This window comes from Cervus elaphus, chromosome 5 (genome assembly GCF_910594005.1).
Source record: "Cervus elaphus chromosome 5, mCerEla1.1, whole genome shotgun sequence".
In the NCBI taxonomy this organism is placed as follows: Eukaryota; Metazoa; Chordata; class Mammalia; order Artiodactyla; family Cervidae; genus Cervus; species Cervus elaphus.
In genome coordinates, this window is record NC_057819.1 from 66,765,725 (window position 1) to 66,786,104 (window position 20,380).

The 20,380-nt window shown below is 43.0% G+C and overlaps 1 protein-coding gene across 6 annotated transcripts in view; it reads left to right on the forward strand.

The window, feature by feature from the left end:
* The window catches only part of LRAT (lecithin retinol acyltransferase), a 154,563-nt gene that overhangs the window by 128,119 nt on the left and 6,064 nt on the right, over nt 1-20,380 (forward strand). For 2 of the 6 annotated variants that reach the window (XM_043902675.1, XM_043902677.1), the window contains 3 exons: nt 3,570-3,658; nt 18,202-18,331; nt 19,818-20,324. In XM_043902675.1, coding sequence (XP_043758610.1) covers nt 19,819-20,324 — 506 coding nt within the window. In that variant the 5' untranslated portion in view covers nt 3,570-3,658; nt 18,202-18,331; nt 19,818. Of the gene's footprint in view, nt 1-3,569; nt 3,659-17,828; nt 18,332-19,415; nt 19,520-19,817; nt 20,359-20,380 lie in introns of those variants that run through there. The other 4 variants (XM_043902672.1, XM_043902674.1, XM_043902676.1 and 1 more) reach the window with 3 other exon arrangements.

Consider the following 20,380-nt stretch of genomic DNA (forward strand, 5'->3'; position numbering starts at 1 on the left):
ATCCTACAATTTGACTCAGTTCTGCTATTATCCTCCCTGACAATAAGATAGCATCAGACTCCAGTTTAAGGGTTCAGTCCTACAAGACTCCCTCCAACCCTTTCAGATGCCAGTCACAATTCTAGGCTGCCGCCTGTGCTTCTGACCAACTGGCTATAAATCAGAGTTTCCCATGACACGCCCCCTTCCCCCCACATTGGGTTCAAATAATTTGTTAGAGTAGTTCACAGAATTCAGGAAACCCGTTTACTCACTAGATTACTGATTTATTACAGAAGAACATAGCTTGGGAACAGCCAGATGGGAGAAATGCATAGGGGAAGGGGCACAAAGCTTCCCTCCCTCTCCAGGTGCCCATTCACCCCACATCTCCACGTGTTCACCAACCTGGACACTCTCCAGAGCCCTGTCCTTACGAGTTTTTAAGGAGCCTTCATTATGTAGACATGACTGATTAAATCATTGGCCACTTGGCAGTTGATCGCATGTCCAACAAACCTGCCTCCAATCCCCAGAGGTCAGGGGGACAGGACTGAAAGTTTTAACCCACTCATCCCCAGTGTCTGTTTCCTCTCGTGACCAGCTCCCATTCTTGGGCGATCTGAACTGGAGTGGAGTGTATATGCTTAGTCATGTCCAACTGTCTGCGACCCATGGACTGTAGCCCACGAGAATCCTGTCTGTGGAATTCTCCAGGCAAGAATACTAGAATGGGTTGCCACTTTCTTTTCCAGGGGATCTTCCCCACCCAGGGATTGAACCCATGTCTCTTACATTTGACCTGCATTGACCCGCAGATTCTTCTAAAAGTCACCTTATTGACAAACCAAAAGACAACTTTCTCCCTCTCAGCACTTAAGGTATTCCAAGTGTTTTAGAAGCTTTGTGCCTGAAACAGAGAGGAAGACCAAATATATATTTCTTATTATTGAAACAGAGCAGGATCCTGTGCAGTCTCCCAGTTATAAATCCTTTCCTTGTCTCCTGTTTCTTGCTTGCACAAAATAGGCTTCATTCAACCTCTTTGACCTTCCCTGAGTTCCAAAGGGCAGATTCAAACAGCTGCTTATCAAGTAAGGGAGAGGATGCAGACACAAGAAAGGAACAATCAGGAAACAATAGTGCAGCCTTGGGGTAGGATCCTGGTTCTTCCTCAGAGAATATATGTAAAAGTTTCTTTGAATTGTTCAGCAGAAACTAAGGCCCCCTCCCACATGGAGGACAGTAACTTCAGGTTGAGCGCAAGATTCCTGGAGTACTGCCATATTACCTCACCACCAACCAATCAGAAGAAAGTTTGCCCACAGTAGGACAACAACTCTGACCCCTTCCCCAAATGATTCTCCCTTTAAAAAGTTTCACATGAAGCAACATCTGTGGAGTTCATGTTTGGACAAGAGTCAGTCTTCTCCCCAATTTGCCAGCCTCCTGAATAAAGCAACTTTTCCTTCCCAATCAACACTCCTCTCTTGAGTATTGGCTTTTGAGCAGCAAGCAGTCAAACCTGAGTTTGATAACATTATAAATCACAATATCACAGGCAATCACCTTAGTAATAATTGACTCAGGCAAGAATCATCAGTGGATGCTAAAACTATGAAAGAAAGTTGGATATTACCAGGGTATATATATATATATATAGTCGCAAAGTATCACCCTATAAGATACATGTTAGTTACAAAAGGAAAACAGTAACTTACAATGGATAAACGAGGCAAACATACCTTAACCATTTGATCAAAGTTGTCATCAATAGTGTCAGTGCCTTGCAGCCTAACACTACCGGAACACACCTGTAACTGAACAAGCAGTGAGGGCAAATGCACACCATGGGACACCCTGGGGCCTCTCAATGAAAGGGTGTGAGTAAGGACTCAGAATTTGGGTATGTTAGGTCATCTGGGAGAAGGGTTAGGAAGTGGCTTGTTCAGTTGCTAAGTCATGTCCTATTCTTTGTGCACAAGGCTTCCCTGTCCTTTGCTATCTCCCAAAGTTTCCTCAAACTCATGTCCATTAAGTTGGTGATGGCATCCAACCATCTCATCCTCTGCCATCCCTTTCTCCTCCTGCCCTCAGTCTTTCCCAGCATCAGGGTCTTTTCCAATGATTTGGCTCTTCGCATCAGGTGGCCAAAGTATTGGAGCTTCAGCTTCAGCGTCAGTCCTTCCAGTGAATATTCAGGGTCAATTTCCTTTAGGATGGACTGGTTTGACCTCCTTGCAGTCCAAGGAACTCTCAAGAGTCTTCTCCAGAACCACAGTTCAAAAGCATCAATTCTTTGGCACTGGGGATTGGAATCTGTCAGGAAGCAGGGGTAATTCTGTCTTGGGTGTCTTATTAAATCTTATATAAAGGGAAGGAAGACTAAACTAAAACTAGAGCTGTAGTTGATAAAGAAATCACAGGTGCACATGTCAGCTAGGATGGAGGGATGTTTGACCACCTGTATAATGATGACAGTATTCATTGTTTTGTCTCTGTCCAGGCATGACAGGTTCTTGCCACAAGGTCTTGGAGTAGCCTTGACTAATACTGACATTCTGGAAAATAGTTTATGTGCAATAAAACACCTCAGCCAGGTTGTGAGTACCGGTTATCTCCTAGCAACACCAAGGCCTAGCTGGTAGCATCCTCAGATCCCAGATGTCAAGCACTGCTTTTCTCATTCTTGCTGGTAATGGGACAGATCAACATCTCATGCCCTCTTATATGAGAAGGAAAACAGTATCGCTCTTGTGCATTCCTGCCCCTAAATGCAGAACCTGAACCTAATCATGAGGAAACATCAAACACAAACTGATGGACATAGCAGGCATGCATTCTTTAAAAATGTCAGTGTCGAGCAGGAGAGAGACTGAGGAATTGTTCTAGACTGAAGGAGACAACCACACATAAGGGCCAGCCGCACTGTGTGATCTGGAAACTTATTTCACTGTAACAGGCTGTCCTGCAGCAATGGAAAATTCTGAATAAATTTATAGTTTAGATAATTATAGAAATGTTAATTTTCTGATTTTGATAATTATACTGATAAATAAGAGAATGTCTTTACTTTTAGGAAATACACTGAAGAATTTAGAGGTCAAGGGGCATCATACCTACAACTTATTCTCAAACATTTAGAAAAAAAAGTACATATTTGTTTAAGTGTGTGTGTGTGTGTGTGTGTGTGTGTGTGTGTGTGTGTGTGTATACAAAGAGAAAGAAAAAGAAAGGATAAAACAAGATTTAGAAAATCTGGGTGACAAATATAGGGAATTCATATTTTTACAACTATTCTAGAAGTTTGTAATTAGGTACAAATTAAAAGAAAAATGCCTTTCTCATTTATCTCATGCTTTTCTTTTCTGAGTGAAAATATTCTGGGTGAATAACTTCAGTATTTCACTCACTGCATTCTGAATAAAATGTTTACATTCATACTTACATTTAAATCTCCAACTTTAATTTTTCATGGCTATCCAAGGACTGACTTGTAGGGTTTCTTTAGGAGGTGGATACTTCCTTCAGCAGTTCTTATATTTGGTAAAACTTGTTATAATTGATCTTTTCTGTTTTTAATTCTGTAGATACTAATTGCCAGGAACGTATGCGTTAAATTTGTTTGAATAATTCCCTTGGTGGTGGGGGCATTGCCTTACTAAGAAGTGGCCCACAGGTGAGTATCTGAGCAGCGAATGCTTTCTCTTTTCCATCTTTTCCCATGTGTTGCTGACAGCAGTCTGTATCAGTAGGCCTCTATAAAACATATACACTAATACTACAGAGCTCTTAGTTTGGAATGAGGAATAAAACAGAAGTGAAGTCTTTTTGATAACTTCTTGAGGAAGAAGAATTATGCTTGAGGAAGCATAATTGTCTTCATTTTAGTGAGTTGTTTTAGAGGATTTGAAGACCATATAACAAAAGAGAAAACTTAAACAATGTTTAAGATAATAATTCAAATATGACTTAATCTTGAAACTGAAGAGTGTTTAGTATTCTATAGCTAAGAGCCATTATTTGAGGTAAAGAAAGTTACTATCTTATTGTCAGGTCCAGAGCCTGTGGGTTGAAACATGCCTGGGTCATCCCAGAAAGGAACTAAAGTGAAGTAGCTTTAACTCAGCTCTAAATTTTGCCTCTTATTTTGAAACTTTTACTTCAAATAGAAGGTCTTACTTATTATTGACAACTGGTGGTGACTATGTAATTTCTAATAAATATGTATTACAGTCTGCTTTTAGTGGGAGTACCTTTAGGTCCTCACGTGCGCGTGCGTGTGTGTATGTGTGTGTGTGTGTGTGTGTGTGTGTCGGGGGTCGTGCCTCACCATTTGGACGCCACTGTTAACCTCACCTGGCCTCATTACCTTTTGGTGCTGACTCAAGGTTTAGCAGAATTGTAAGCAAGAACAAGTGTCAGTGATCTCCAAGGTTTGAGAACTCCCTGCCTCAGAATCACCTGGGATGCTTGTTAGAATGAAGATTCCTGGCTCCACCACAGACCTACTCACTTGGAAGCTCTTAGTGTAGGGCTCAGGAACCTACTTTGCAAATAGCTCCTAAAATGATTCTGAGGCATTAAATATAGGAAAACATGTTTTCAACAGAACTTGCCTGAAACGGAATTTTTTAAATTGAATGATCTTTATTCTCCTCTATATCTTTCATATTTCCTTTTACATCACATACTTAATCAGTATCTCAAATTAAAATATGTAAGAGCCTCTCCAAGGTCAGCCTGCTCCCACATCTCAGGAATATATTATCCACTGTCTGTTTAATAAAAGTTCAGTCTGCTTCAGCTGTTAAAAAAAAAAAAGAAGAAATCATAGAAATAATTTTATTCTGTCCAAAATTTAAAAGGCCAGAAGTACATAAATGATCTTTCTCTGTAGTTCTGCTGTCTTTTAATCAATCATTTGAACCCTCTGAAGTTCAAGAAATCATGCTAAGCTGTAGTCATCAGATAAAAGGAAAAATTGTAAAGGTGATAAAAATAGCTCACATCTTCAGCTATGATTTTTTTCTGAGCTGATAACTTGCAGTTATCATTGATGAAATTAAAAAAAACTTCTACTCATATGGAGAATCACTAGCAGAAAGAAGATATTTCAGTTCATTTATATGTTCAGTTTACTTATATGTTTACCTGTGCATTATGCTCTGTATGTGACGCTTATTTTCCTCTTACATTTTTTCTTCTCTATTGTGTTCTTGTAACTAGTACATTCCCACATAAGCATTAAGTTTTTCTGATTCAGTATCTCCTTTACTCACATAAAACTTTTTTATTTGTGCTTCATCTAGAATGCATCTATCAAGTAATATATTTTATTTGTAACTGTGTACCCTTAGTATGCATTTCTGAAATTTCTTAATTGTCAGTATATCAAATAAAATCTTATTTATCCAAATTATTTAAATAGAAGTAACTTTTTAAAGCTGTGTTACATGAAAACTAGTAACTATAATAGAGTCCTCTAAACATTTAGAACTTTTCCATTTGTTTTGCTCAACAGGGCAAAGTGCTTGGACAAATGGTATTAAACTTGCAGATAAAAGGTGTTCCTGATTTCAAGTCATTAGCAGATGGATAAAAGAGCTTCGGCACTGAGAAACTTACTGTTTCTTAGTACAAATGCAAACTTGAATCCAAAGTAAAAGGATATAGAAAATATGCATTATAAATAAACACCAGCTTGGTGGATTGAATACCAGTATTAATAATTTGACCACTGGAAGGTAGAAGACAGTAAGTGATTTTTAACACAGAACTGTAAACAATAACAATTTAACATATAAGACAGACAAGAAGGTTGATAGATATATCCTCTAGGCATTTGATAAAGGTGTTCTTTAATTCTTTAAAGCATATACTTTAAAACTTTAATAAGCTGTGATTTGTTTAATAATATATTAACTTTTAGAGTATCCCTCTTGGATACCCAAATCCAAGCTCTGTTAATCTTGTCATTTGTTTAAAGATTTTCTTCCTCTTCCTTTAAAATGTTGTTTATACATCTTATTATCCTTTCGAAGTAATATTCATGCATAAACATACAGATTAAGTTCAGATCCAAACAAGCAGTCTATCAATCTCTTATATAATTTTAACATATTTGTGGCATCCTCACACTGATTTTGAAAAAATATAAAAATTTGAATATTTTGTCCTTTTCAGTAGGAAAGAATTTGAAAGTTAATAGTGACCTAATACTTTGAACTCAAATTAAGTTCAAAGTTGGCCATAAAACTACTTTTGCACTTTAGTCAGGGAATTAACCACTTTTAGCTTCCCTTTAAGAATTTTCTGCTTCAGAGTAAATAGTTTGGTAATAATTTTGAAGCAATTTGACATAATAAAAATGTGACTAAGAATTTTAATGATTTATCCTGATAAGCCTGATTTCCCCTAGCATCCATCATGAACAGGACCCCCTCAATAAGCACCTTGCCATGCCTTTAATACTAGAGGTTGACATCACTAAGGAAGAGCTAATTGTTGCTTAACAAATGAGAAAAATCAAGGTCTTGGGAACACGACTATAAAATTTACTATAAACAAATGCTCTGAATAGGAATGAAACTCAGAACTTTCTCATTTTCATTAAGATCTATGCCATAAGCCAAAGGCCTACTTTCATTATGTCAACTTATTGTACATCATCAACTTTCATGAGCTTCCTGATTGCATGGAATCTTGAGGCATCTATGCAAACTTTGCCAGTGGGTTGGGTTTGGGAGTTTTCTTTTTCAGTCCACGGCACAAACAATAGTAAGTGGGTTAATGAAGGCAATACTGTCTTCTTGATTTCCACTTCCAGATGTTTCCAAAGCTCCATTTCTTATCTGCTTCCTCCTCTCCTGACTCAGAGGAACGACAATCCTTACTCATCACCAGCTTTCCCACCTGGAGCTTTGATCCCATCAAATCCCACTTCTCTGGGACTGACTTCCATCAGCTATATCTTTTCCCTCTTCCCTGATTTCCCTTCCTTTTATGTACACATAGCTTGGTGTATTCCCCATTAAAACAAACAAAAAGAAATAAGCAAGAAAACTTCCATTTGATCCTCTTTTTTTTTTTTTTCTTTTCTTTACTGCAGAATTTTTGGAAATAATCATCACCATTTGTTGCCTAGCCCTTCCATTTGCCTAACTCCTCCTCTCTCCACCCTCAGCAGTATGGCTCCTAGAAACTACCCCCACCCTAGGCCTTCCTTACTGCCTCGTCCAATGGGCCCTTAACTCCCTTGCTAGCTCGTCTGCACTGGAGCTTCTGAGTCGGCCCTCCGGTGAAGACTTTTTCAGCCTTCCCTTCTTCCTCGGGCACCTTGGCACCTTCACGCCGCCTTCCCTTTCCGCACAGCTCTGCCCTGGTTGCCCTCTCTCCCTAGGCTGTGTGCTGCCCCTGGGCAATTTCGTCTCCTCCAAAGACTTCACCTACCACACAGATGCTTCTGAGGCTTACAATTCTTTCTCTTGGCCAGTCTGTTCTCTGGAGATCTTGTTTCACCATTCATCTGCCTACTAAACATCCCCACTGGCAAAGGCTCTTGAAACAATAGATCCGAAATTGAATTCATTTTCTTGCTCCCACAAACCTATTCTTAACACTACCTTTCTCCGTGAAGGGTTTCACTCTGCCCACTCGCTCCAGCAAGCAACGTCAGAGTCACTCCTGGTCCCTCTTGTTCTTGCACTTTCACCACCGCCGTTACATCGTGGTCACCAGAGCGTGTTGGTCTGTGTCCAGAACTATTTTTCGACTTTTCCCTCAGCCCCTCCATCTCCTGCTCCTTGTTCTAGCTCCGTCCCCTTATTCTATTTCTGTCCCTGGACTGCTCAATGACTTTCTGATTCCAGCTTCTCTCCCTTCTTCCAGTCCAGACCTTTTCTGACCCTTTCTTTAAAGCCTCTCAAGCTCCCTACTGCCTGCAGAATAAAATCTGAGCTCCCACTATGGTCCAAGAGGCCTTCACAGCTGCCTTAAGCCTTCAGGTGGGGCTTAGCCTCTGCTCTTAGAGAAGGACACATGTTATGCTCTGGTCGAGCTGCACTATTGCTCTTTGCAAAACATACCAAACATTTTAAAAACATCTTGTCCATGTTTCTTTAGTCTGCCTGGCCATTTGGCACTAACTTACCTCTATCATGTGTGTGTAACAAACTCCAACTCCTCTTGGTATATCCCAACTCCCACTTTCCCTGCCCCAGTTAGAACAAACTGTTCCCTCTTCCATGTCCCAGCAAGTACCTGTGGTGCATGCTACCATTTTAACACATCACACTGAATTATGGAAGTTTATTTAGGACTGACTCCTCCCAGCCAGGTTTTATGTTCCATTAAGGAAGGGACAACACCTCAGTCACTGTTGTATTTCTGAGCCACACAGAACCTCAGATGAACGTAAATACTTGTGGAGGTAGATTATAGATTCAAATTCTCCCATCCCCATTCACAGGCTTTCCTACTACTGTGTAGATCTTTGCTGACTCTTGCAAATTTACGAGTGCTGTGGATAATCAGTGGATTGCTAAATGTGTTCCAGAATGAAAACTATTACGTAGCCATCATTTCTTGAATAAGAACTAGGTGTTACTCTTAATAATATATGTATATTCATGCTTTAATCCTTACAACAACCTTGTGAGATAGGCATCATATTTATCATCATACTCATCTTAAAGGGAGATGACTGAGATCAGAGGGCTTAAGTAAGTTACCCAAGGCCACAGAGTTAAGTAAAAGAGCCAGGATTTGAACCCAGGCAACTTGGCTAGACATTCTTAGCGACTTCCCTAGGCTGTTTCTATTCGGTGTGCTGACCCAGCCGACCCCTCAGTGTTTACCTGTTTGGGAAAACATGCATGTAACTTCAGGAATACACAGATATTATGACTCAGCATACTTCGTCTAATCTATTTGGCTATTTGGGAATATTTTCTGACATAAATAATTTTTTAATATATACTCTCCAATTTTAAAATAGTTAAAACAAATTATGCTAATATTTTATCATTATGATTTACTTTATAAATTTGACATCTGACTAGCAACAAATATTAAGTGTATTACTTTTGTCTTTCTTAAAGAAGTATGGAAATTTAGATTCAAAGAGACTTTGAAGGTCACTCAAAAAATGAGCCTTTATCCAAAGTAATGCAATCTTAACACAGGAATGATTCTGAAATATTAATCAATAGAATTATGAGTATTAACCAGTCCAATTATGAGTAATTTATAATTAAAATTTAAAATACAATGGTTAAGATAAAATTGTAAATAGGAGTTTTTATTGAATGCCCACCATGACCTTGGAACATTTATGAATACTGCTTTAATCAAAGATAATATTCTACATAATACTGCTGAAATGAGTTTTAAAAAGTCACATTTTGGGTCGAGTACATTATTAAAGTAGCTCTTTAGCAATAAATCTTTTTTCCTTTGATAATAAATCACTCTTTTTTTAGTTATTCTTCCTTAATTTGGTATTATAAAAAAAGAATAAACCCCTGCTAGATATTCTACAGAGAAGGAAATGGCAACCCACTCCAGTATTCTTGCCTAGAGAATCCTGTGGACAGAGGAGCCTGGTGGGCTGCTGTCCATGGGGTCGCACGGAGTCGGACACGACTGAAGCGACTTAGCAGCAGCAGCAGATATCCTACATTGGAATTAAATAAATAGAGAAAAATCTTTCCATTTAATCTATTAAAATTTCTTCCATTTAAACTATAAAGCAAAATACTTCACTAAATTACAGTTAAGTCTCACTTTACTTTTTCTTAAGGAACAAAACCCAAAAACTGTTATTTGCAAACCATAAAAGACATATAAGTCTGGTCCCTTTCAACAAAAGTAAACACAAATGCAGGAGAAACCATAGTCTAAGGAAACAGTTTAGATTTTGTTGTCTTATACTTGACTTTGTGGTGAGGCATGCAGGACTATTCAGAGCTATTGCTACACTGAATTCCAGGAAGTTCAGGAGGTGAAGAGATGAGTAGAGTCATCACCAGTCACCCATTCTGTAAGTGACTAGACCAGGGCATGAAAAGTTTAACCAATATACTTAAATCACATAGTAAGTTGTGACAATATTCTTGGTGACGTAGGATTGAGTGTAGGAAATCTAGCACAGATGCTGAGAGAGTTTAAGTCTGGCTAAACCTCTGGGCCCAGTGCCTGGGTTCCACGGCTGTTGAGTCCAGCTTGGCCCAAGAGGTTCTTGCCTGTCTGCTTTGGTTACTTATTCTTCTGTGGGGTGAAGGTCCCTGGAGGATGAGATGAGTGATCTCAGAGCCCTGAACTCACTTTCATGCTGGCAGCAAGACTGCCTCCCCAGGTTCCAGAGCACATTTAGGACTGTGATTTGCTGGTTGCCATCTGGCCTCCAGTAAGACCAGTGCCCTTAGAGGATACCACAAAAACATATCAGAAACACTGCTTCAGGAAGTAAATAAGTATAAGAATGAAGATGGGAAAAGAGAAAGCGTTAAGATATATGTTAGAACATGAAATAATTATGACCAACGGACAGATAGCTATCCCGGTTTATTCTTTTTGAAAGTTTAACTCAACGTTAAAATTGCAGTGATTTCTGATTTAAACTCCTATGTGGATGAAAACATTTTCATGGATTTTTAACTTTAAAGAAAAAATAGTTATTGAATTTATTTTCCTTATTAATTCTGTGTGATCTTGATCTCCGGTGGCCTCGACTTGCAGCAGCTTGAAGCAGGGTTTCCGTTCCCAGCCAAAGATTAAGATCAGGTCACAACAGTGAGAAAGTTGAATCCTAACCACTAGACCAGCAGTCAGTGACAAGGCCCTGGCCCTTCGGCTTTACAGAAAAGAATTCCCCACAAAGATCAAAAGTAGTGAAACAGGTAAGGTATTTACTAGGAAGAAAGAGTTCTGTATGTCTGGATAGTCACATGGCAAACTCAGAGAAAGTCTCACCCTCAGATAGTTTAAATCGCTTATATGGGGGAGTTCTCCTGAGTTTCCTTTGGCAAATCATTTTGATTTGCCTGGTTCAGGGTCTGTATTTGGTGTATCCCAAGGTCAACCTGTGTGAGCGCCTGCATCTCTCAACCAGGATGGATTCTGGCGAAGAAGCCTGTGGGTAGACTTAGCATCACCCTTCTTTGGACCTCCAAGGAGCTTGCTAGGTGGGAAGGCTTCCTTGACTTCAAGAATGAGAGATATGTGGTCTCTTACCTTTTATCTGGGAAGGGCCCAGTCCTCTCTTGATTGCCCTGCCATGGGTTTTGGAGTATCTGTCTAAGTGGAATCTATTCAAATTGTTTTCCTCAGTGGTGGGGATAGGGATCTACCTCTTGCCTCAATGCCATTTCCATTCTGCTCACGTTCTTCACAAATGAAGTCTAGATGGAAATAAAATAAAAGTAACTTTATATAATCTGACATGAAGGCAAGTCATTCCAGAGGGCAGCCAGGGTAAAAATAAGAACTTAAGTCAAGCACAAAGTTTTGTGCCTACAATGGAGAACACAGGCAAACTAGTTCTTCAAGAGAGAGCGACCCACTTGGAGTTCACCCAGGTAAGAAGTATTACAATTTAAAATCCAATTTCCCTTTTTTACAACTGCTTGAGCTGTGTCGGTATGAATCAGCTTTAGCTGAACTACACTGAATTTTCCTTGAGCATGGGTTGGGTAAAAGTAAATACAATTACAAAAATACCAATATGATACACTTCCCTTCAAATTAACTTTAGAAATTAAAGATGTTATTTTTTTCAAAAAACAATAGTATTTGTTGCTACAAAATATCGATGAGACTGTGTTTATATTATTTTAAATTTCTGCACATATATTATCAAAAGAGCATATATTATCGATATATTGATTGAACATACATTATCAAAAGATTCACTGATTTCCAGCACCAACTGCTGCCAACCCCCTGCTCAGTCATTTCTCTTCTTCTTGTGTAATTACTGCTTCACTGGAGTATAAATGATTTCTTTCATATTTTTTTAATCCAATGAGACATTGCATGTTTTAAAGCAATTATTGTGAATGCTATTTAGATTTTCTAAGCACTGGACAGTGATTTATCTTTTATGCTAATTACTCCCTGTGAAAATTCACCAAGAACAAGAGCTAAGACTCTCTGAAGGGCCTGAGTAGTTTGATTTTCATTGGCCCAGGGACTACTCACACTATAGGGATTTGGAGATCATCTTTTCATCAGCTCAGGACATTTCACACATGAGGCCTCGTGAGTCCCAGTGATCTCACAAATCATCAGATAGTAGTGAAAGCAAGGCTGATGTTAAGAAAGTTCTGTCTTCAGATACCTGCCAGGTTACCCTTAGGATGTCTATGCATTTAGAAAGAATTTTTGAAATATAAATTTCACAGAGCATTCACCACCATTCCTGGTGCTTATCAGTCCTGGTGATTGCTGGTGCTTTCCTATTTGGAGCATAACAGTACCTGATTTTTCTGTACAGTTCCTATATGAGTACAGTGGTGTGGTAACTGTCTTTTGAAAATGTCGCCAAAGGTTATTACTATCACATTTGCTTTTGTTAACAAACCTGGGTCACCCAATGTTCATATTTTTATTGCTTTATAATGGTAGATTATAGAATCAAAAGGAAAGAAGATGAATTTATAAGTTAGTTTCTATCTTCTCCAAGTTATTAAGAAGTAACATTGCTTGCCATTTACTATTTGTAAAGTGTAATGTGCTTTACATGTCATGAGTATCTCAAAACTGTTAGTCATTCTTTGACATAACATTTCATCATTTCTAAAATGGACATCTGGGGTTTTATTGTACCTTGTGAGACATATTTTCAAATAAATGGCAGGCTTTTAATCTTTATTTTTATGAATTATAAAGGACTTCCTTGGCGGTGAGCAGTGGGAGGACCAGAGCTCTGTCTCTCTGCTCTTTGTGCTCACCTCCAAAACACTTACGTGCCTACTTTCTGCTCACCCCTTTGGCTCCGTGATGAGACACGGGAAGGGGTCTGTTAGTAAAAACATGGCTCTGTCTACTCTGCATTCTTGCATGATGGTGCTGTCTCTCTGCCTTACTCTGCTTCACTAATGAATATACAGATGATGATGTTAGAGATGGGTTTCACTTTATGAACTTCATACAATGCTGCAGAGAAGTATTCCCCTAATCCCGAAACTGCCCTCTGAAATATTATTCATATTTTTTAGAGAAATGAAATTCTGGCTTATAGGTGGCAAATGAGTTGTCTGAGTTCATTTAGCTGTGAATGGCAACACAAGGCCTTACACTCAGGATTTCTGCTCCCTCCTCTGCATTACAACTGCCTTGACCTGTTATTAATTTATAGCAAGCTGTATTCACTTACGGAAATATGATTTTTGCAATCAGTTCAGTGCAGTTCAGTTCAGTCGCTCAGTCGTGTCCGATTGTTTGTGACCCCATGAACCGCAGCATGCCAGGCCTCCCTGTCCATCTTGAACTGCCACAGTCCACCCAAACACATGTCCATTGAGTTGGTGATGCCATCCAGTCATCTCATCCTCTGTCGTCCCCTTCTCCTCCTGCCCTCAATCTTTCCCAACATCAGGATCTTTTCCAGTGAGTCAGCTCTTCGCATGAGGTGGCCAAAGGATTGGAGTTTCAGCTTCAGCATCAGTCCTTCCAATGAACCCCCAGGACTGATATCCTTTAGGATGGACTGGTTGGATCTCCTTGCAGTCCACGGGACTCTCAAGAGTCTTCTCCAACACCACAGTTCAAGAGCATCAATTCTTTGGCGCTTAGCCTTCTTTATAGTGCAACTCTCACATCCATACGTGACCACTGGAAAAACCATAGCCTTGACTAGACGGACCTTTGTTGGCAAAGTAATGTCTCTGCTTTTTAATATGCTGTCTAGGTTGGTCATAACTTTCCTTCCAAGGAGTAAGCGTTTTTTAATTTCATGGCTGCAATCACCATCTGCAGTGATTTTGGAGCCCCCCAAAATAAAAACTGTTTCCTTATTTATTTGCCATGAAGTGACGGGACTGGATGCCATGATCTTAGTTTTCTGACTGTTGAGCTTTTTTTTTTTTTTTTTTTCATTTATTTTTATTAGTTGGAGGCTAATTACTTTACAATATTGTAGTGGTTTTTGCCATACATTGACATGAATCAGCCATGGATTTACATGTGTTCCCCATCCTGATCCCCGCTCCCACCTCCCTCCCCATCCCATCCCTTTGGGTCTTCCCAGTGCACCAGCCCTGACCACTTGTCTCATGCATCCATGAATGTTGCGCTTTAAGCCAACTTTTTCACTCTCCTCTTTCACTTTCATCAAGATGCTCTTGATTCCAGCTTGTGCTTCTTCCAGCCCAGGGTTTCTCATGATGTACTCTGCATATAAGTTAAATAAGCAGGGTGACAATATACAGCCTTGACGTACTCCTTTTCCTATTTAGAACCAGTCTGTTGGTCCATGTCCAGTTCTAACTTTTGCTTCCTGACCTGCATACAGGTTTCTCAAGAGGCAGATCAGGTGGTCTGGTATTCCCATCTCTTTCAGAATTTTACACAGTTTATTGTGATCCACACAGTCAAAGGCTTTGGCATAGTCAGTAAAGGAGAAATAGATGTTTTTCCGGAACTCTCTTGCTTTTTCGATGATCCAGCAGATATTGGCAATTTGATCTCTGGTTCCTCTGTCTTCTCTAAAACCAGCCTGAACATCTGGAATTCATGGTTCATGTATTGCTGAAGCCTGGCTTGGAGAATTTTGAGCATTACTTTACTAGCATGTAAGATGAGTGCAACTGTGTGGTAGTTTGAGCATTCTTTGGCATTGCCTTCCTTTGGGATTGGAATGAAAACTGACCTTTTCCAGTCCTGTGGCCACTGCTGAGTTTTCCAAATTTGCTGGCATATTGAGAGCAGCACTTTATAACTCAACTGGAATTCCATCACCTCCACTAGCTTTGTTCCTAGTATTGCTTCCTAAGGCCCACTTGACTTCACATTCCAGGATGTCTGGCTCTAGGTGAGTGATCACAGCATCGTGATTATCTGGGTCATGAAGGTCTTTTTTGTACAATTCTTCTGTGTATTCTTGCCACCTTTTCTTAATCTCTTCTGTTTGTTAGGTCCATACCATTTCTGTCCTTTATTGAGCCCATCTTTGCATGAAATGTTCCCTTGGTATCTCTAATATTCTTGAAGAGATAAGATTTTTGCAATATTCAATATGAATTTCTTGGGTTTTTTTTGTGTGTGTGTTATTTTATGGCTTTCAAAACAACAACAGCCACAACAACAAAAAACAACTAAGTCCTGTCTGGCTGGAGCTGCTGCCTTTAATCTTTCTAAAGACCCTATGCAGGATGGAGGCCCTCAAGAGTAAGGTGCTGGCCAACCAGCAAGGAAGTTGGGGGATCTTCCTCCCAGGAGGTAATGGCTTCCTGCCAGAAAACACTCCAGGGAACACTGAGTTAGGAGATTCCTTGAAAAGGTGTCAGCTCTTTTTCCTCTGCCCCCAGAGGGGAGTTCACAAAGACTTTTATTCTTTGTCTCCTTAGAGTCAGCTACTTTGAGACCCTGTTTGCATCCCTGTGGCCAGAGCTGAGCATATATAAAGGGACCGAGAGCAGATGGGTACCCAATCCAGAAGGAAAACAAGCATTAAGACTGTTGTTATTTACGTGCCCAGTGATTTATTAGTCTAAAAAATCTAACAGCAACAACAAAATAATCCTGAAGGATGATAAATCAAAAAACATTAAGTTCAGAAAGCCAAACTTGTCAGGCTTAGGAGAGAGAAGTTCTAAGAGCTAAGGAGTTTGGGACATTGCCCTTAGATTCTATTTCTGACTCTGTGCCCTTGGCAAGATACCCATCACCTATCTGCCTATCCTATTCTTGTCTCTAAGGAGAAGGTAGTGCTGGGCCTTCCTGTGAGGGATTCTTTTAACTAGAAACATAATCAGATCCTTCTCTATAGCAGTAAGTGATGTTAAAAATTGGAATCCCTACAGAAGCAGGGAAATGAAGTCCAAAAGAAAAAGAAAAGTTTTGGGAGCTAAATTTAGGTTGGGTATTTAAACGAAATTCCAGGACTGGGAACAGAGCTGGTCATACAGTAGGCCCTGGGTGATGGGGTGATAGGTGGGTGAACTGACGGGAAGTCAGACCTTCCTCAATGGTGGTGGACCTGGGAGCAAAGAAGCTGTGGTTCAGTCCTGATCCCCACTAACACACGTCACAGAGAGTGACTTATAACCTCAGTTTCTTCCTGTGTAAAACAGAGGCTACACTCGTAGGGTTAGGAGGACTAAGTGAGAAAATGCTTATTAATTCAGTGCCTAGCACAGAGGAAGTACAAGATTCTGTGATCCAGTCTTCCGCTACAAAGTCTTCTGAGGAAGAGGATCTCCAGAGGTAAAAAGTCTGCGGATAGGAAACCCCTCAGCTTTCGGGCTTCTGCGGGACTCCACCCTTTGGCCGGAGAACGGAGAACCAACCGAAGCTCTTTCTCTTGGGACCCGCGGCGGGATACAGGGCCTGAAGGTGAAGCCTGAAAGTTAGGTAGGCTCTGCGAGCCCGGATTCCAGCTTTCTTTATGCAGAAACCCCGTGGAATCGTGGTCTGCCCCACTGGGAGACACGGACGCCGGCCTGAGTGGATGCTGTGACTGTCTTTTGACTTTGCTCTTTCCTTGGGAAGGTAGAAAGAAACAGCGAGGCCAGTGTTGATAGTTCTTTGACATCATTATTTTGTCCTGGAAGGCCAGCATGCTTTCACAATCCCCCCACCAGACCGGGCGACCAGTTCTGAATGCATTTAAGGCGTTTGCACGAAACTTGTTGAATGTAGCGACCTTTCCTACAACTGGGAAACCAGGAGTCTCTCTAGCAAGTCGGATTTTCCCCTTTACGAATGAATGACCGCTTCTGGTTTAGGAAGGAAGATGTTCTGATGTTAGGGGCCTTTCCTTCTAATAGCAATTGTGTTTCCTTAGTTTGACTGATTTAGGGAGGCAGGCTTACTTATATGCGACTCTGAGAATGCTGACTACTGCAGTTGTAAGGAAAGTTTTGTTCAGCCAACAAGAGCTCATTCTCTCAGCGGAAAAGCAGCCTAGTCCTCGCTGACGCCTCCCTGCTCGACAGATCTGAAGAGACTTCAAACATGGACACATGAAGACGTTTCATTTTCTCCTACAGGTTCCCGGAGCCGAATTCCCGGCAGGCAGGGAAGGCCGAGAGGGCAGGTCTGGGGCAGTTACATTGAGAAAAATAAATTTATTCAACAGCATAACCCTCTGGCTTAAAAATAGGGACTTAATCCAGGCAAAAATAACGTCCCAGAAACTATGGACACTCTCTCACCATTCATTGCCCAAGACAGCAGAGCGCCTACATCTTGAGCAACGTAGTCGGCTTCATGCTTCATATTACTCTCATATCTCTTTCTCTCTTTTTCTTTCATTAAGTGATTCCCTTTTCAGAGGCGGCGGCCCAAAAATTAACTTTACTGGGAAAGAGAAAAATCAAATGCAAATCGGCTTGGCGCTGCCTGACTCACAAAACGCCCCGGGGATGCGACTATGTCTGTAGGTGATTTCTCCTTAATTCCCCCCCAACCCCCTCTCTGAAAGAGTGAAACTGCCTGCCCTGAGGCAGTTCTCCTTGCTTTTGTCTCCAGCAAATTCGCCGGGTGCAGACTGTCGTAGCGTTTTAAGTCGGGTTAGTGACCACTAGAGACGGAAATCGCTAATTACCAAGTCCCTTTTGATCTCCCCGGGCCGCTTGGCTCTTGACTCTGGAGGCCCAGGTATCCGTGCTTTCCCAAAACTGGACCAGAGCAGCGAGACCAGAGCCGGGTCTGCAGTTAACGTGTATGCCAAGGTCTGGATCGGACTGCTAAAAATGTCCACAGACATCCCAGAGTTGCAGACCTCGGGAGCTGGTGTGCTGCTGGACGTTAACTAGCGCCTGTGTGTCCAGGAGTTTGATTAAACTACCCGCTGATCGCACTTTTCTTTAAATTTGAGGCTAAGAATGAGGAAATAATATCTTAAAATTTCCTCATACACTGCCTCTCCCGTCTTACCCCACCTTCCTTTTTCGATTTTTTTTTCTTTTCTTTTTTTTTTTTTTGTGGGAAATGGAATTTTCTTCTTCTTGCTGGGACTAAAATGTGATTCGAAATCTTTTGTGAAATGAACAAAAGTCACCAGCAGCCGGACGTCTGGGGCAGAGCGCTGACGGCAGATAGTGAGCGAGTGCGAAGGCTGGGCCTCAGAGGATAATAAGGAGCCGGCTTCATCCCCGTCTGGTCTCCATTCCACTCCGTGTTCCAGGTAAGACGGGTGTCCCTTCATCCATCACCCGCCGGGAGCGCCCTCACCCAGGCGGGCGGAGAATTTGCTAGCTGACAGAACCTGTTAGCTCCGTACGGGGCGGCTTTGTGGAGCCAACCGAGGCGCCCTCATCGTGGCCTTTGTCCCAGGAATTTACGTGTTTACATAATGCGTGAGCACGGAACTCGGCGATGGGTCGAGTATGGAGCCTGGCGCTGACTCGGCGATGGCTCCGCGTATGGAGCCTGGCGCTGACTCGGCGACCGCGGCGCCCTGGAGCGCGTGCGCCCCAGAACCGCCCCGCTGTGCGCGGCCCCGGGCGCTCAGGCCAGGAGGGCACCGCCCCTTGCTCGGTCGCCTCCGGGGGGCTGCGCTGTAAGAGGCGAAGTTTCGGTCAGTGAACCGAAGAAGCAGGATCCGTGTGGCTCTGAAGCTGGAAAAATTAATTCGGTTTTCCAGGAGAATGTTGGGCGCTTCGTCGTTTTACTTGTTGACCGTTGGGAACCGTGCGCTCAACGGTCCCTGGCGCCACGGAACGCGGAGGCGCCTCGGGTTCCGATCACTCGCGGGGTCGCTTCCCAACCGCGCGCCGCTTCCCATCCGCGCGCCAGCGGACAGCGAGGGTCATTCGGGGCATTTAAAGGGGAGAAGAGTGCGCGGTGTGCAGGACCACTGCTCTACGTAGTTTGGGAAGGAATCTGGAGGCTTTCGAGGCGCGCACACTTCTCAGAGTAAATTTAGATATTTTAGGAAGCCGACGTCTCCGAGTATCCAACCTTTTGGCGAGAGGTGGCTCTACTCAGAAATCTCGCCCAAGGAGACTCTCCACCAAAAACGTCCCAGAGGTACCCAGAGCACGCCCCAATCTAGCAGGCGCAAGATCTCTTGCGCGGCTTCTACTTTCCAAAGCCGGCCGCTGAGAGGCGGGAAGTGCTAAGGTCTGGATCTCAAAGAGGAGGCCTGCCCTGAAAGGGGTCGCAGAGGGAGGGCAGAACCTCGAAGCCCAGAAGCGGCCCGCCCTTTCCAAGGGGCCTGCGGGCCGGCACCGCCCCTGCCGCCAGCCCCAATCAGCGCTCTCGCCGGGTCTGTGATGGCGTCCGGCCCCGCCCCCTCGACGGCGATAAAAGCCTCGGCAAAGGCTCCGTTGCTAGCACCGCGCGCGGCTCTGCGCCCCGGCCCGACCTCCAGGTGCGCTTCATATACATAGCCTCCAGCTTGGCGGGCAGGTCCCGCTGTCCCAGCGGTCAGCCGCGGCCAGCTCCGCATCCTCTTCAGTCCCCCGTGGGGTGCGGCCAAGCCAAGCCGATCTCCAGGCTTCTCGCCTTCTCCTTTTTCTCTCCCTCCCTCCTCCGCAGGCGACGTGCCCCGCGGCACTGGCCGGCCGGCCTGCCGGTGAGCGGCGGCGCAGCGCACCTAGCCGGGCTCCGCGCGGCCCGTCCCGGAGAAACGGCGGTGCCCCAGCCACAAAACTCCCTTTTCCCTACAGGATGAAGAACCCAATGCTGGAGGCGGTGTCGCTCGTGCTGGAGAAGCTGCTCTTCATCTCCAACTTCAAGTTCTTCAGTTCGGGCGCCCCGGGGGAAGACAAGGCTGGGAACACTTTATATGAGATCAACTCTTTTCTCCGCGGCGACGTGCTGGAGGTGCCTCGGACACACCTGACGCACTATGGCATCTACCTGGGCGACAACCGTGTCGCCCACATGATGCCCGATATCCTGTTGGCCCTGACTGACGACAGAGGGCTCACGCAGAAGGTGGTCTCCAACAAGCGTCTCATCCTAGGCGTCATTTGCAGGGTGGCCAGCATCCGCGTGGACACCGTGGAGGACTTCGCCTACGGAGCCGAGATCCTGGTCAATCACCTGGACAGGTCCCTCAAGAAGAAGGCGCTGCTCAACGAAGAGGTGGCGCAGAGGGCAGAGAAGCTGCTGGGCATAACTCCCTACAGCCTGCTCTGGAACAACTGCGAGCATTTCGTCACCTACTGCAGGTTCGGCACCGCGATTAGCCCCCAGGCCGACAAGGTACCACGTGTGACCGACTCCC